The sequence below is a fragment of the Cylas formicarius genome, unplaced genomic scaffold (assembly GCF_029955315.1).
Source record: "Cylas formicarius isolate icCylForm1 unplaced genomic scaffold, icCylForm1.1 PGA_scaffold_5__7_contigs__length_24384050, whole genome shotgun sequence".
NCBI classification, from domain to species: Eukaryota; Metazoa; Arthropoda; class Insecta; order Coleoptera; family Brentidae; genus Cylas; species Cylas formicarius.
Window position 1 is genome coordinate 24,211,260 of NW_026844341.1, and position 15,001 is coordinate 24,226,260.

Sequence of the window (15,001 nt, forward strand, 5' to 3'; positions counted from 1 at the left end):
TAACGTTGCTAGCGTAACGGACTTAACAATACATAAAGAGAATGGATTGAAATACGTTGAACGACGATATGGCCAACTAACCGTCCAGAGCCATTTAAAAAATAAAATTTTTACTAGGCAAAAAGAATTAATACAATAAAAGAGAAACTGAAGATAGAAATAAATAATATAAATATCAATCATTCTAAATGGATTAATCAAGCTATAGAAAAAAAGGGCTGTCGGCTATGTGTAGAAATGAATGGTGTTCACTTTCAATATTTTTCAAGAATAATTAACTACCCCTAACTATGTCTTATAATCATAATAATAATTATTGTTATTGTTGATATAGTAGATATTGAATAGTAAATAGTTTAACAACTATTTTTTTTGTCAAAATGGCTTAATAAAGACGTCACAACAAATGACAAATGACACGACTTTTTGACAATTTTAGTTTGTGGCATTTTTTATGTTAAATATAAAAAATACCAATAATGTAATATATATTTTTGAAGGAAAAGAAAAAAAATAAATATGTTTTTATCTGCATTTTTTTTATCGCAAAAATTAGGAGGAAATTTAGTTGTACCCAATAAATTTTGTCTTAAACTTCTATTTCTAAAATCTGGAGGGAAAATTTATAAGATTTAAACTGGCTGGTATCCGATTCCTCAAATGTAACCTCACATTAATCTCCTTACAACTAAGGCTCAAATCTCGCAAAGGTACTTGACGGCATTTAGAACTGTCAAACCGCTTTTCTTTCGCTTCTGTGTAATTTAATAGTCCGTGATATTGACGACAGGGTCAGCTTTCGAATAGTTTTCAGAGTCGCACGGAGCACACTCCCGGAAAAGAGTGAAATGATCTCCAGGAGGAGGATACTGTCCCGGTCGCGCGACGACCTTCCCATGCTGCACGACCACTCCGAGGACGTTTGGTATCAAACGGAGAAGCTGCTGAAGGTGCGTCGTCTTAAAAATCGACAGTTATACGCGTACGCCAAGTACGACTTACACAAGAAATCGCTCGCGTAGCCGCGCCAATTGGACTTGCAAAATCGTGCGCAAGGCCGTTCCCAGCCGACGACACGTACGCGCTTACGCAACGCAGTTTAGTCTGTGATCCGGTTCGCCTGGTGGTATTTGCTATTTATTTATGATCCGGTGACGAAATCTGGAAGCGTTTGCGACCTTTGCGCAATGATTCACGCCGATTTCCTTACGCGACCAATGTTGCCAGATCGCAAAATTGAAAATTGCCAGACGGTTGAAACGTTGCCGAATTTTTCACGTAATACATAGTATAATGAACTGTAATATATTACTGATATTACGCGTGTTAACCTAAATATGAGTCCACTTCCGGCAAAGGGGTAGTTTCGAAAAACCTGTTTGAATTTTAACATATTTTATGAAATAAAATATATAAGTTGACGCAATGGTAATCCACAGAACATGCAAATTGCAAATCTCTCTCTAACTGTTTAGGAGTGGAGTCGTCAGAATCTTTACATTGACAGAGTAACTCGAACTGGTTTTTCTTTCTTTGATTTTCCTTTCACAGTATATGCTACAAGTTTCCTTTTCTTTAGTTAGTTTACTGTTCGTTAAAGTGTCGACAATTTCTTGGTTTCTCCAAAATGAAGTCTGAGTCTTCCCTATGCGTCGAGACTTATTTATTTTAGTTTTTATTACACTCAAAATGAACGTCACTCGACGGAATATCCCATAGAGTTTCTTTAATTTTAATATTTTCGAGTGGGGTCCCTAATAGTGATATGAATAAGTTCGCATGTCTACCCCCGGTTACGTAACTTCCGGTAGCTATGTCATTTTTATTGAAGAATGAATAAAAATCGATAACATAAGTAAAACTTTTAGACACGTTTATCACCCTTGAAGGGTTTTCCGTCGAATATCGAATCCATGTATAAATAGATACTTCAGGTCCGCCTTTAGGTCCAATTCGCGAATACCGCAGACGATCGAAAGTGACGGTTTTATAGTTGCCAGGACCGCTTTTAGGACCACATCGAGGAGGTCTTGAACAAATGGACTCAAATAGACGATGAAATTTGGGCGAAGGTGATCGTGTTCGAGAAGAATCGGCGGGTGGCGAAGGCTTATGCGAGAACGCCCGTGCTCAGCGTCAACGGCTCGGATTCGGGTTTTGACGGATTCAGGTATGGTCTGTTCATAGATATAAGAAAGTGACCAATTGCTTTTGAATGGAAATTAAATTTAAATTCAGGTAAAATTGTGGTCCGTAATAGAAAATAATTTTATACCTACCTGTGTTTAATATTCTCAAGAGATGCTCCCGCCCAAATGTTGAAAACACTATTCTATTGAGACTAAGGAAGATATAAACAATGTAATAAAAATAATTTGTAATTTTATTTTAGGTTTAAACATAAATACATACATAAATGAATAAATATTGTTTAGTATCTTTCCTAACAAAACCCCAAATAATTAAATTCTAAGCAAAGTACGGTCCTGTTCTGCCATATTTAATTCTTACAGCTTGCCCGGGTCTTTCCTTAATTCGTATCAGTCAGTCACTTTCTTATATCTATGAACAGACTTTAAAATCCTCGGGACAGAGCTGGGGTAGCGTAGATAAAGGATGTAAATAGATAGTTAACTGCATTAGAAACCAGTTGTTCTTACTGTGCTGACAAGTTTATCAATAGACGCGAAAACTTAGTCCATACTTATGAAAATGCATTTTGATAATAACGGCATTTCTAACAATTATAACATAAAACAAATTTTCAACACATACAATAATTACCAGCGATGGTAATTCATAACAGTTTTAACACTTATTTGTTGAGATGCTACCGACAGGCAGTTGCAGTGCGAACTACAATAAGTTAGTACTTCTCCAATTTAAGTTAAACATCTATTTATTTTCATTATCTATGCTGGGAGGTTAGAAAAGCCGCTTCTGCGTTTCAGGATCGGCTTGGCAGGATTCGATAACCCGTACCGGGACCGGAAGACCGAGGAGTGCCGTCGCCACGTTGGCCACGTAAGTTGGAGAAGACTAATAAAAAAGGAGAACAGTATAAATTGCTTGCTTAAAGACAGTAAGGAAGAAAATAAGAAAATAAAAAAGAAATAGTTAAAATCCCATTTTATATATATTTGAAATACATGTAAACATACATTCTTTAAGTAACATATATTCTTAAAGTAACCACCAACATGAGAAAAACCATTTATTTTTTATTTTCTTCGGATAAAACTAGAAAAATTGCAGTGAGTTCTCACGTAAAATTTTTTAATATTTATTAGCTTCGCAACGATTGGCAACATTGCTTTCAGCTAAAAGTTATGACTCGCGGTCATTCTTTTTCTTTTACCGGTCCACGCCCGCGGGTTTCCTTTAGTGATGTGAAATTCCAAATTCCAAAATCAAACACAAGAGAAATTCCTTCATTGGGTGTCATCCAAGAAACATTAAATAACGATTTCCCTAATTATAGGTGTTGATGTCTATATTTTTATTCTTTAAACCTACCTACAGTATTAGAATAAAATAAAAACGTCTTTTATTTTCAACTCGACGAAGTGCATCATAGCTGTGTTTTGTTAACCGAGAAAGTTATTGTAATTATATTATAATAATATATTATTAGCACCTATGCTATAATTTTAATTAACAAAGATATAGCAGTATGATTTAATATCACAAGATAAAACGCACACTCTATAAAATATGTGTCAAATATATCAATATTATGTATTAAGGAAATAATTCTTAAACTTAGATTTCAGCGACAAATAATGTTTTACGACATTGATTCTGTGATTGTTTTGTGACGCGGCATATTAAGTTGGTCAGTGTAACAAATATCACAGTATAATGAATTTCATACAAGTTTTTCTTGAAGATATTGCTAAATGCAATTTCAGTCTGTGCTGCATATTAAGCAACTCAAGCATACTTAGCTTGCCTAACTAACTAACCAATCAAAACGTATTCGTAAGTTTTTAATTCTTCGCAGTCCACCCTTGGACTGCCAAAGAACAAAAAACTCGTAGTTATTTTTTTTTAATATATCCCTGTTTTTATACAAATATCTAAGTGACATAAATGATATTTAATATATTGTGGAGAGTCGGTTCCTTTTTCTCATGTCGTCATTGAAAATATACGAAATAATAAGAAAAAAGATAATATATGAAATATAAAAACCATGGAGATTAACAAAATTTAGACATTCAAATGTTTTGCTTTACGATCAGTTAGATTTAAACACCTCTCCTTTATTGAACTTTTTGTTTTATTTTGTTTTATTGTCATTTTTGGGTCTATACAGTAGCAGGTAGTTTGTAGTTGTCGAAACAATTGTCATGTAAAAATATATAATTTCGTGAGAGCTTTTTTAGTTTTATTAGTTTTCTCTATAGCCTAGGTGGCCTATATGGCCGGCCGCGCGGCCCCCCTTCATAAACCATTCTCTCGTTTTATATAGGGAGTCAAAATAAAGATGGACGAGTCGGGCAACATCCTGATCAAGCGCGTGTCTAGGTCGCACGTGTACATCAAGAGCGCGAGCGCGGAGAACGCGATGGGTCGCGACCTCTTGCGGCTGCCGTCAGGAACGCTCGAGCCGAACAAGCCAGTCAAACTGTTCGACATGAAACGGTTCGAGTCGAACGTCTTCTCGGAGCTGAAGCGCTCCTACCCCGACCGGAAACGGCTCGAGCTGCAGTGCGTAACCGCCATCGTGTTCGTCAAAGCGGAAGCGGAGTTGCTCAAGAGCCCCCTTTGGCTACTGCTAGTCAACATCGTCGCCCTCGATATGCTCAAGTCGAGACTGTCACCAGGTATGCAGGCAGCGGGCTGGAAATCAATAATTTAATGTCTCACTGGTGCATTCGCGAACTGTCAGCGGCCATGTTGGTTATTGAACGCCGCGTCTAGGCACAGTAACATTTTTTTCAATGCTCATAGAAAATATATATAATGTGAAAGCAAAGGCGAAAAAATAAAAATTCGATATAATAGCAGCAAATAAAACATATTTTTCTGAAAACTATTCCGTTTTTACATATTTTAATATATTCGAACAATATAATTGAGCAATATCCAGCAGCCCGCTTTAAACAAGGTGGTGTAACGGCCATCTTGAAATCCTAGAAGATGAAACAAAATCTCTTAAATTTCTGCGGATTTGTATGGATGAAAGCCTTGAGTGCAGTTCTAAATCGTCTGTAGTTAGGGGCAAGACATTATAGACTTTGGGAACATTGTAGATTAGAAACTTTGGGATACTCAGTACTATCACGGGTTTGCTAATTATATATGTATATATTGCTTGCCGGAACTCTGTGCAAAAGGAATATTAATAAGGAAAAGAGTTCTAGTATTACATATGTGTCTGTTAAATAGTGAGTGAGTTGGGTTTAGCATCCCTTGAGGGTGCAAGATTTTTAAAATGTAGTTCTGAAGGACATTTAATTTCTGCTATACAAACCATCCCACACCAATATGCCGTAATGCGTAAGTGAGTCTAGAGCGACCTGTATATTAAGAGGAATAAAGACTCAGACCAAGTTCTTTATATGCTTAAACAGATTTTCTTACCTAAGGTATGGATCAATAATTATTCTTAATATTCGATTTCACCACTTTCTTTAACTAGGTCGTTAGTCCTGCAAATTTTCATATAGTCAAAATCCGGTTTATTTTTTTCGTATTTAAGAATGGATCATGTTCCTTCAACCAGTGCACCACGAGAAAACTACTCTGCGTGTGTCTCATGAGAAGTGTCACCATGAAGTAGTAAAACGGTATCATCAACAAAAGATATGATTCTATGCCTGCCTGATTCATGGCGCATTAGGCAGGGCCCCTACGCCTCTAGTATCTATATGCAACCGCCAGTAGTTCCGTGTTTCTGCCGCAGGTCCAGAGATGGCACCACCCGACCCCGTCCCCGACGAGAACCCCTACAGCGTGGCGAGCCATTCGAAGGCGTCGTCCTCGAGCGTCCTTGACATCAGAGCGGCCAGTAGCCGAGCGGACGAGCCGCCCCTACTGCCGCCGAGGAAGAACCCGGCGGAATCGGCGGGTCCACCCTTCCCGCCCTACGAAAACACTACGCTCAAGCGAATCCCGTCCGCGAAAGGCGCGAAACCGAAAATCAAAGACCGGAAAGGAGTAGGTAGGTGTGGCAGGGCTGCGGCCCAGATCGCGCCTCCCATGTCGTCGTTTGTCGTAGACGATCCGTACTACTGCGGGCTGCGCGCCAGGATACCCAACTTCGTGGCGAAGCTGACGGGGCGGCGATCTGCACCGCGACCCCAACCCAGGTCGACGATCGAGCAGCACGTGCGCAAACTATCGCAGGCGCAGCAGCCGCGCAACAGCCGCGACTCCTCCGCGGGACTGTGGCACGCGCGGAGTCTGGAGAGCGGACTGGGTAAGCGCAATAAATTAGGAAGCGAAGATGGACGCGTTTCTATTGGAAGTGCGCATTTCCTATTCTGGAAACCAGTAGAATTGGAGAAAACCTAATAGAACACTTACCACCCAAAATATATGATAAACCGAGGGAAAAACCCCAATTGAATTATGGTGTATACTATCAAGGAATTATTAGTGAAATTCCGTGGAATTTCGAAGAGTTTACAAAATACAGATATTTTTATTACCAGTTGGTTGAGACTGGTAATAACAGATCAAGCACAGATCAAGCTTGCAAAAAGTGTTACTTTAGGATGTCCCAAGTATTTTGGACGTTTTAGTAGAGTTTGACAGCGACCGGATGTTTTCGGTAGATTTTGACGTTTACCAGTTTTGACACAGACGGCACTCGGTAAATATTCCATTATGCACTGACGACGCGTAAGCCAGTTGTCAACTTTAAAACCTCAGCTTTATTAAACCCTTTGACCAATAGGTGAGGTCGATTTTTTCTTCTTTCTTCGATTGCTTTAATATGGTCTGGGTATCTCTAATCAATACGACTAAATATATTTTATCTTGTGAACATCTCCTGAAATTCGTTACATTTCCTCGGAATTCCAAAGAATTTCAGGGCACGTTCAAACACTGCAACATGTCTAACCGTATTAATTACTCATATAATGACAAACTAAGTCAAAACTATTTTATTGCATGTGATACTTTCCAATAATATTTGTGAACAACTCTACTATAAATTACTCAATATTTATCATACAAAAAATTTACAAAAACTGTTGAAATCTTCTCACGAAATGGCGAACCCAGCAATAATTCGATTTCTTAGGTCCTCTAAGCCATGTAACGATGTAAATGAAAATGCTATAAATAATAAAAAATAATAAAAAATGATAAATGATGAATTTCTTCCTTGTTTCTCAGCATAGTTTTCCTTTTGGCCCCCGTCATTTTCAACAACATTTCAACAAAAAAAAGACGGGAAAATTCTAATGGAAACTGGCTGTAACGTGACATTCAAAATTACGTAAATTGTAAAACCGGCTCGAGTGTCACCTAGTCGTTGATATCCGAACAAAATACAGTCTGATTCGATGCCTAATAGCATATAATGTGGGTAAACATTTAAACTTCTCATATATTTTAAGAATTACTTAACGTTAACAATATGCTTATCCGGTATCAAACTGGATCAGTTATCAAACCAACATTTTTTAAAGCTCTAAACCAGTTTTACAAAAGCTTGTCGATGAAGGTAATCGGCAGTAGAACTAAAGAGGTGTGAGAGGTGTGTTTCTGACGTTGATCAAAACTTAAATGATTTGAATTGCGTCTGCTTCTTTGTCTACTCTGTGGCACACCGTTGACGCTGCTGTCATGATTTCATTGTCCTCCCCTCTTATATCCGCTGATTCTTTGCCCATCTCCATTTAAATTCTAGTACTGAAACATTATCTTCACTAGGAGTTTCGCGAAACATCTTTTTGTTTAATTTTTCCCCTTTTGTCAACATTTCCTCCTGCCCAGCGGTGATAAAGTAAAAACATTGGTTAGTGAAGCGACAGCGCCATTGTAAAACTGGTAAGAACTAAAACTACAGTTTGACTATTTTTGGGGTTTTTCCAGATTCCGTTTTGTCGCACTCGCCGTACAATCACATGTTTTATCGCCTCCATCTGCCGCTGCGAGGTTTCCCGCCCCAAGAGCCGGGCAGCCTCTACGTCGGCGATTGGGACTGAGCCGGCGCGCGCCACCCCTACCTTCCAACCGCTCTGTGATACATTTATTCCGCTGGAACGGCGATTCGTATAATAAAGCCGACCATTTTAGATAATAATTATCTGTTTTTATTTGCGATTCTCCCCGGCCCTCCACTACGCTAAAGTATGAGTCATCACATTAAGGGAGCGACATATTTGAATAACAATATCAATAATCATTTTAAATTTATTTAATTTGATTTTAAAGCAATCATTTTTGATATTAAAATTATTTTATTAATATAACAGCTAAATTAAATTATACACTTTGTGCCGTTGACAACCAACAGAGGGTACTGCAGCAGCCGTAGATATTATATTAGCACTAAAAAATGAAATAGATAAATAAAAACTACTTTCGATCAAACGAGGTATTTTATTTTGACTGTTTGCTTATCTTAAAATGAGTAATATTAGAACATTTTTAACTTACCAAATAGCCCATGACATCCACTGGATATGTCAAATTAATCCATACATTATCCGTGCACATTTTTTGTACAGTTTTTGGACATCCAAAAGCGGATAGTGTTTGGGTATCCTTTAAATATTAATTGTCGGATATAATAAAGAATGACAGAAAATTTAGACGCGTTGTTTCAGAGTTATATTTTTATGTATACTGGATAATGAAAGTATAAAGCAAACCATACCAAAAGCTAATTTCAAGAATTCTAAGGACATTTCTTTGATGGATCTCTCGATCGAATCAATCACTCTTCATTTAATTTATAATTATTTTTGAAAACACCTATTATGCGACGTCACGGCCTAGATTTAGTACGCATGTACAGAAAAGAAGAATCGTTACTTTTGTGAATTTACGAACACACGAAGGTATTAAACTAAAATAACTTTATTAATAATTAGGAGTACACTGATAATATTAACACTCTCTCTTATATTTTCTAGGTTAGGTTCTTTTGAACAATGTTTCCTCTTCTTCTTCTACAGTAGATAAATAACAAATAATCATAACAGTTACTAGCCATAAACTAACGTTCCAATTGCCGTGATTAAAGCTTAGGATTCTAACCAAACAATTCTCGTCATGCCATTTTATTGGAGCCAATTTATTGTACATGACTTGTAGTAAGTACACACTAATTATTACTAGTATTGTTCAAAAATTGTAATATTTGAATATTTCTTAAAAGAGTATTTTTGGATTTCAAAAGAATTTATGAAGTGATATCCAAAAGAGTTACATAGGTAGAGTTCAATGGATATCCACCAGCTAGAGTGTGTTTGATGTCCGATAGCTTAAAGTTTGTTATTTTGGTTACTGGGCCATTTTGTACTACTTCGATCTAAAGGTTAGGCTCACCTACGTGTTTTTTTTTCATTTATTATCCTTTTTGTGATGACATAAAGTATTGCTTTGTATTATTATTGTTTCACCAACTCATTGTAGTGGTGTTGCAAGAGCACTTGGCTTAAACTTGCCCAATTATGTAAGCTTAACCAATATCCTTTTCTTTCAAAAGGGAAAAAATTGAAAATTTCCTTTTTTCAATGTAAGAACCCTTTCCAAACACATTTAACAATTCTTTTTGCATATCCTATTTTCTGAATGAAGGGAAGAGCGCATCCGCCACACACAAACCCGACCATAACTCTTAATAATATTTATTTACCAATTTAAACATGTACAAAAAGAAATAAATCAACACAGGGGTTGATATACCGGAAACTAAAGCCGCCCACTTCGATGCGGAAAGGGCGTGGTCGTTATATCTGGAAAATGCATAGAAAACTAACCAAGAACTATTTGAGAGAAACCGCGGCACTAATGCGGACCCCCCCGAACGTCTCCACCCTCTCGATTTCGTGGTCGTCACCCTCAGTACTCGCGCACCTTGGCATTTTTGTCCGCCCCGCCTTTCGAGATGAAGTGGTCGCCCTCAGAGACGAACCGCTTGCGGCCCCGTGACGGCCACCTTTTTACTACGTTGCTGGTCAGGAAACCCTCGTCGCGGCACAAATCTATGAACCTGTGCGAACGACAAAAATAAACGTAAGCTTGTTCATTTGTTTTGGGCAATTTATAATCAGGTAATATTTTCAATTAAATAGCTATACATGAGCAGCGTTTTAGCTTGTGTAGGCGTTTGATCTTTTAAGCTCTCGAGAGGATGCAGGGAAAGACAAATATCACTATTTATTACTAATGTCGCAGAAACGATTAAAAATATATATTGTGGTTTTTAACTTTGAAATCACCTTTTGAGGAAATTTTACTAACCCGTAAGGCTCGACGATAACCACTTTTAGTTACCAATGGGGAAAGAATTTTTAATTTCTGTGATATAATTTACAAGGTTAAAAAACGAAATTTCTTACTACTATTTTTTTTTGTCCTGGTATACCCCAAATTTCATAATAGAAATAGTTGTCTAGTAATGGGAATTTCTCTTCTCGTAGTTGATTACTTTATTTCAACACAAAAATTGAGAAATAAATATAAACAATTTGTTCTTTAAAAAACAGATTCTATCTGTGCTCACTTGGGGTCAAATTCCTGATCTATCGCGCTTATTGCAACGTAAAACTATTTACGCAAATTTTGTTAAAAAGGCTCTTTGACCAAAAAAAAAGGTTTTTGTAGCTTTCGTTAATTTTAAACTCGCTTTTGATTCGATTCCTCCAAACTTTACTTTGGAACAAGTTGAATTGGCCGGACTTTAGTTCTAAGTAAATTTTAATAATCAGAAACTTATATGAAGTGGCGAAAATAATTAATAAAAAATACAGAAAGCCTGTTCTAACAATGGTATTCTAAGGTTAGAATAAATAGTGGCTACCAATGTTACCTTTCAGGTAACTGTAAAAAATGGATGACAATTTAAGTAGGTGAAAATTTAGGAGTGCCCCTTAGTAAAATATAAGTGTGGCAACGGTATTCGTGTGCGTTTAGAACGTGTTCTCTTTTGAATATAATGTTCCTTAGCACGAGATAACGAAAAAAAAAAGTTGGTTTTCCGCAGTTTTCCACAAAAAATTACTTATAGCCCAACTTTTAAATAAAAAAAAAATCAATAAACTCCCCACGGAAGGCTGACCTGTCCAAAATGACGTAGGCAAGTGGCACGTCCATCGAAATGTCCGGTAGATCGTCGAATACCCGGAAAAACCCGCGCTCCATCTGATCGGTGGTGATCAGGATGGCGGTATCGAACGCCTTGAGCAGTTTGCAAATCGCCAGCTCGGTGGCCTGGTTGTTGGCCTCGAGCGCCATCACTATCGCCTCGTAGACGAGCTCGTGATGAAAGTGGGGCACTTCTAGCGCGGCGAGGCAACGGGCCGCCTCCTCGACGTCGCCGGCCGACACGAACTCCTGCAGCAGCAGCGTCATCTGCCGGATGAGGGCGTGGACGGGTCGAAGGGGTCCGCCGATACCCCACACGTTGTCGAGACGCACGAGGCCGTGTTTCATGGAGAGGAGCGTATCCGCGCGGATCAGCGCTTCCTGAAACTTGGGGTCGTCGCTCTTCTCCTTGGTTGCGACGATGAAACGCGGCGGGATACAGTCGTCGGCTATGGCACGGGCGATGAAATTACCTGAGAATTATGAATGATGATCACGATTTTATGGAAATAATAAAATGATTTTGACTGATGGATTTAATAGTTTTGAACACTATTTCCAGCTTAAAGTTAAAATATTATTAATTACACGCTAAGCAATTTTGTGCTTGCTTGCTTGTTGTTTTTATTTTTCGAGTTAATTTTTTTTTCTTTTTTTCAGAAAACCGCTTGTCTTATTGGAAAAACAGCGAAACGCGGCACTTCGGAACAACAACTTTTGCAAAAAACTCCAAATTGACTTTGTCTACCATAAGTTAAATTTTATGTTTTAATTGTCAGTATATTTCAGATGGCGCTACAGACCGTATCCAGTGCCTTGATTTAAAATTTGGGAAGCCGCACAGGTTTTTTAACACAACGAAAAAAATCGCTTAATCCCACTGAAAGTTCCTGACCAAGAAGTAGCGGGTATGATTCCCATATTAGTGATAAGTAAGGACGTTTCTTGCTTATACATTTCTATTCGCCACTCCGGCTTTACCTTACACCAATATGGGAATCAGTAATCCAAGATTATGTTCATAGCCCTCCTTTAGCTCCGCCCCCTTCAGACAGTATATAGGCAGGGCAGAGAGTAGAATTCGAGCCAGTTTCAGTTAAGCTCTGAAGAAGCCAGAAGGATGATTGGCGAAACGTCAGCAAGTTCGACGCAGGAGGAATCCAAATTATTTGTAAATAGTGTTTCTCATCTCACCTACTGAAGGAGGCGTGGTTTTGACGTCACGCTAGTTGCACTCACCCAAAATGACGGGCGCGTCCGGTATATCCAAAATCAAATCGTTGATGTTCGAGAGTAGGTTCTCGAACGCCTTGACAATATCGAACTCTGTGACGACGTAACCGTAAAGGTCCGAAATAAGCACCGACGTCAGTTCGCGGTGGGACGGTTTGTGGTCCATGGCGGTCTGGATCGCCTGCTCGACGAAGACGTCGCGCCTATTAATCGGTATCATCTCCTGGACCGAGAGAGCGGCCTCGTGAGCGTCGTTGCTCTCGAAGTACTCAAGAATGATGGGCACGCACTGCCAACGAAAACAAAGAAGGGGCACGGTGAGTGACGTCGAGACTGTGGGAGACGAAAACGAACCTTATTTCTGATCTCTTCGTTGGTTTCCTCGGGCACGACCGCCTTGAGCTCAATGTCGCCGTTGCTCAGGTTCTCGGCGTCGAAGTTGGGATCGTTGACATCCTCGTAGGCCTCGAGCAGCTCGGATCCGGGCACGCCCCACACGCCCTTGCCGCCGGCACCGCCTTTTTTCGGCAGGCCACGGCCGTAACCGTTACGCGAGCGACGACTATTTTTCCAAGACCTGCGGAATTTTGGGATGAGTCGCTAGTCTCAGATTGAAAGATTGACGCGTTCAAATACAACTTTTTTTTTTGGATAAACGAAATGGATAAGAAAATGCCTAAAAATGCTAAACCAAATACGGCACGGCGACAGACGAAGACATTTCCAGCTCACGAATTAAACCAAATTTACTACCCCACCTTTTGAAAGCCTTTGTGATATTTCTGTAGTGCTTTGAAACATGATTTTTATTGTATAACTCCTTAGCAAGTTCAAAGAAGCAAAAAACGGCGTTAGTAAAGAAACAATGATTGTGGGCAATGTTGAAGAGTGTAGTAAATGTGATAAAACTTAATTAAAAGAATAAGTCCCTTTTGGAGACATTTTGTGGAATGGCAAACTGATGTATCTGAAAATTGAATAGTCGTGTGTAACACCTGTAGAAGAATAATCTGTATACGTGTTACAGAAGATGTGAGCTCTTCAAACTTCAAGGATTTCAAATCTTTTGATGATCACCCTTTACCAGCGAAACCGGCCGATGTTTCACCTTTATTATTTTGCAAAGGTATTTGCACATTCCTTCATTTCACAAAAAAATGGTACTAGGCCATTTTGAAAGCCACGTACGCAGAAGCGACGAAAAATTCCAAAAAGAACTTTTACCTCGCTTTATGGACGAAGCCGCCCGCGTTCGGCGCTCCCGCCTCTTTACTATTCTGCCTGTGCATCTTGCGCGGTTTACGCTTGGTCGCCGCCTCCACCGATGAACTGGTAGCATTCTCCTTGGCCGCCATTTCCATTTCGCGCTCCACCGCCTTTTCGATGTCCACCTGATGTATTTTTTTTGGTAAACGATGGGGGCAAAATATTGATAACTTTATTAAAACAACTTAGAAAAATCTAGAGAATATTAACTTAATATTATTAAATTGTTCTTTTATTTATTTAGTTTTTTTTTATTTTATCCCACCATGTTCAGCGAACCATAATCTTTAATGTTATATTAGCGGTACTTGAATAACTTTTTTTAAAGTTCTCTGCCAAACTATGTGAATGACCCTGTATGTGCTGAATACAAACCTCCTCAGCGTCGATGTTATCGACAGCAATGTCTCCTCTGTCGTGTGCCATCTAGGACGAGTGGTGCGTCTAAAGGAGGCAAAGGGAAGGAAAATAGAGAAGACAGGCCGGGCGCTGCGAACTGAACGCAAGGCTAGTTTTTGGGTGGTCAACTGTCTATAGCTAGAAAAAACAATACTTAATTTTACTTCAGCTATACCTATAATTATTGAATTTTATCTATATCTGCGAAGCAAATATTTATAGTCGGCCTTGACAGTTAAAATGAAAACGATAAGTCGCCTCTATTATTACGGAAATTAAGCGTAAATAATACGAGATAAAAAAAAACGAATAATATCGTAAAAATTGCAAAATAAATACCGCCGCTCCTATTTCTAATAACTACCCGTTTTTTTTTTAAGTTCCCTCTCTGTACCGCTTGATTTTTTTGCAACGTCGCGGCCTAGCCTACGTGACCAAACGCAATGCACCAAAAATATGTTTTCAACAGTTCTTTCTTTCAATTTTTGCCGTAAAACCCTAATATAAATTTGATACGCTTCATCGAAATGTCAATATTATGAAACGGACGTTCTAGAACCATGCCATACCCCGATGCCGACATAAACAATAACAAATACAGCTGTTGAGTCAAGTAAATCCCTCAGCAATGCGTTCAATTTTGCATTAAGCGCAACAGACTTACCTCTAAGTCCGTGTGGGTCAAATTTCAATGAAAAACAAGAGAATCGCTCAAAATTTCCGAAAAATGCTCTATTTACGCAACAATTCCACGCTCACGCCGCCATACGATTTCAATTTCGACATTTGGTTCTTTCTGTCCGCTCGGTGTTGTTGACCTCTTTTT

The 15,001-nt window shown here is 38.8% G+C and overlaps 2 protein-coding genes across 2 annotated transcripts; one reads left to right on the top strand and one right to left on the bottom strand.

The window, feature by feature from the left end:
* The first annotated feature begins 815 nt into the window (after positions 1–815).
* LOC132702316 (uncharacterized) lies at positions 816–8,260 on the top strand. Its single transcript, XM_060670875.1, has 7 exons — positions 816–950; positions 2,013–2,170; positions 2,952–3,024; positions 4,475–4,829; positions 5,912–6,169; positions 6,227–6,427; positions 8,056–8,260. Exons 1-7 carry the CDS (start codon positions 849–851, stop codon positions 8,166–8,168), a joined length of 1,260 nt encoding a protein of 419 aa, XP_060526858.1. The 5' UTR covers positions 816–848; the 3' UTR covers positions 8,169–8,260.
* Positions 8,261–9,802: 1,542 nt separating this feature from the next.
* Positions 9,803–14,993, bottom strand: LOC132702050 (programmed cell death protein 4). Its single transcript, XM_060670459.1, has 7 exons — positions 14,840–14,993; positions 14,152–14,313; positions 13,735–13,901; positions 12,865–13,087; positions 12,517–12,799; positions 11,252–11,750; positions 9,803–10,183 (listed from the first exon to the last, which is right to left on the bottom strand). Exons 2-7 carry the CDS (start codon positions 14,200–14,202, stop codon positions 10,033–10,035), a joined length of 1,374 nt encoding a protein of 457 aa, XP_060526442.1. The 5' UTR covers positions 14,203–14,313; positions 14,840–14,993; the 3' UTR covers positions 9,803–10,032.
* Between the last annotated feature and the right edge of the window lie 8 nt (positions 14,994–15,001).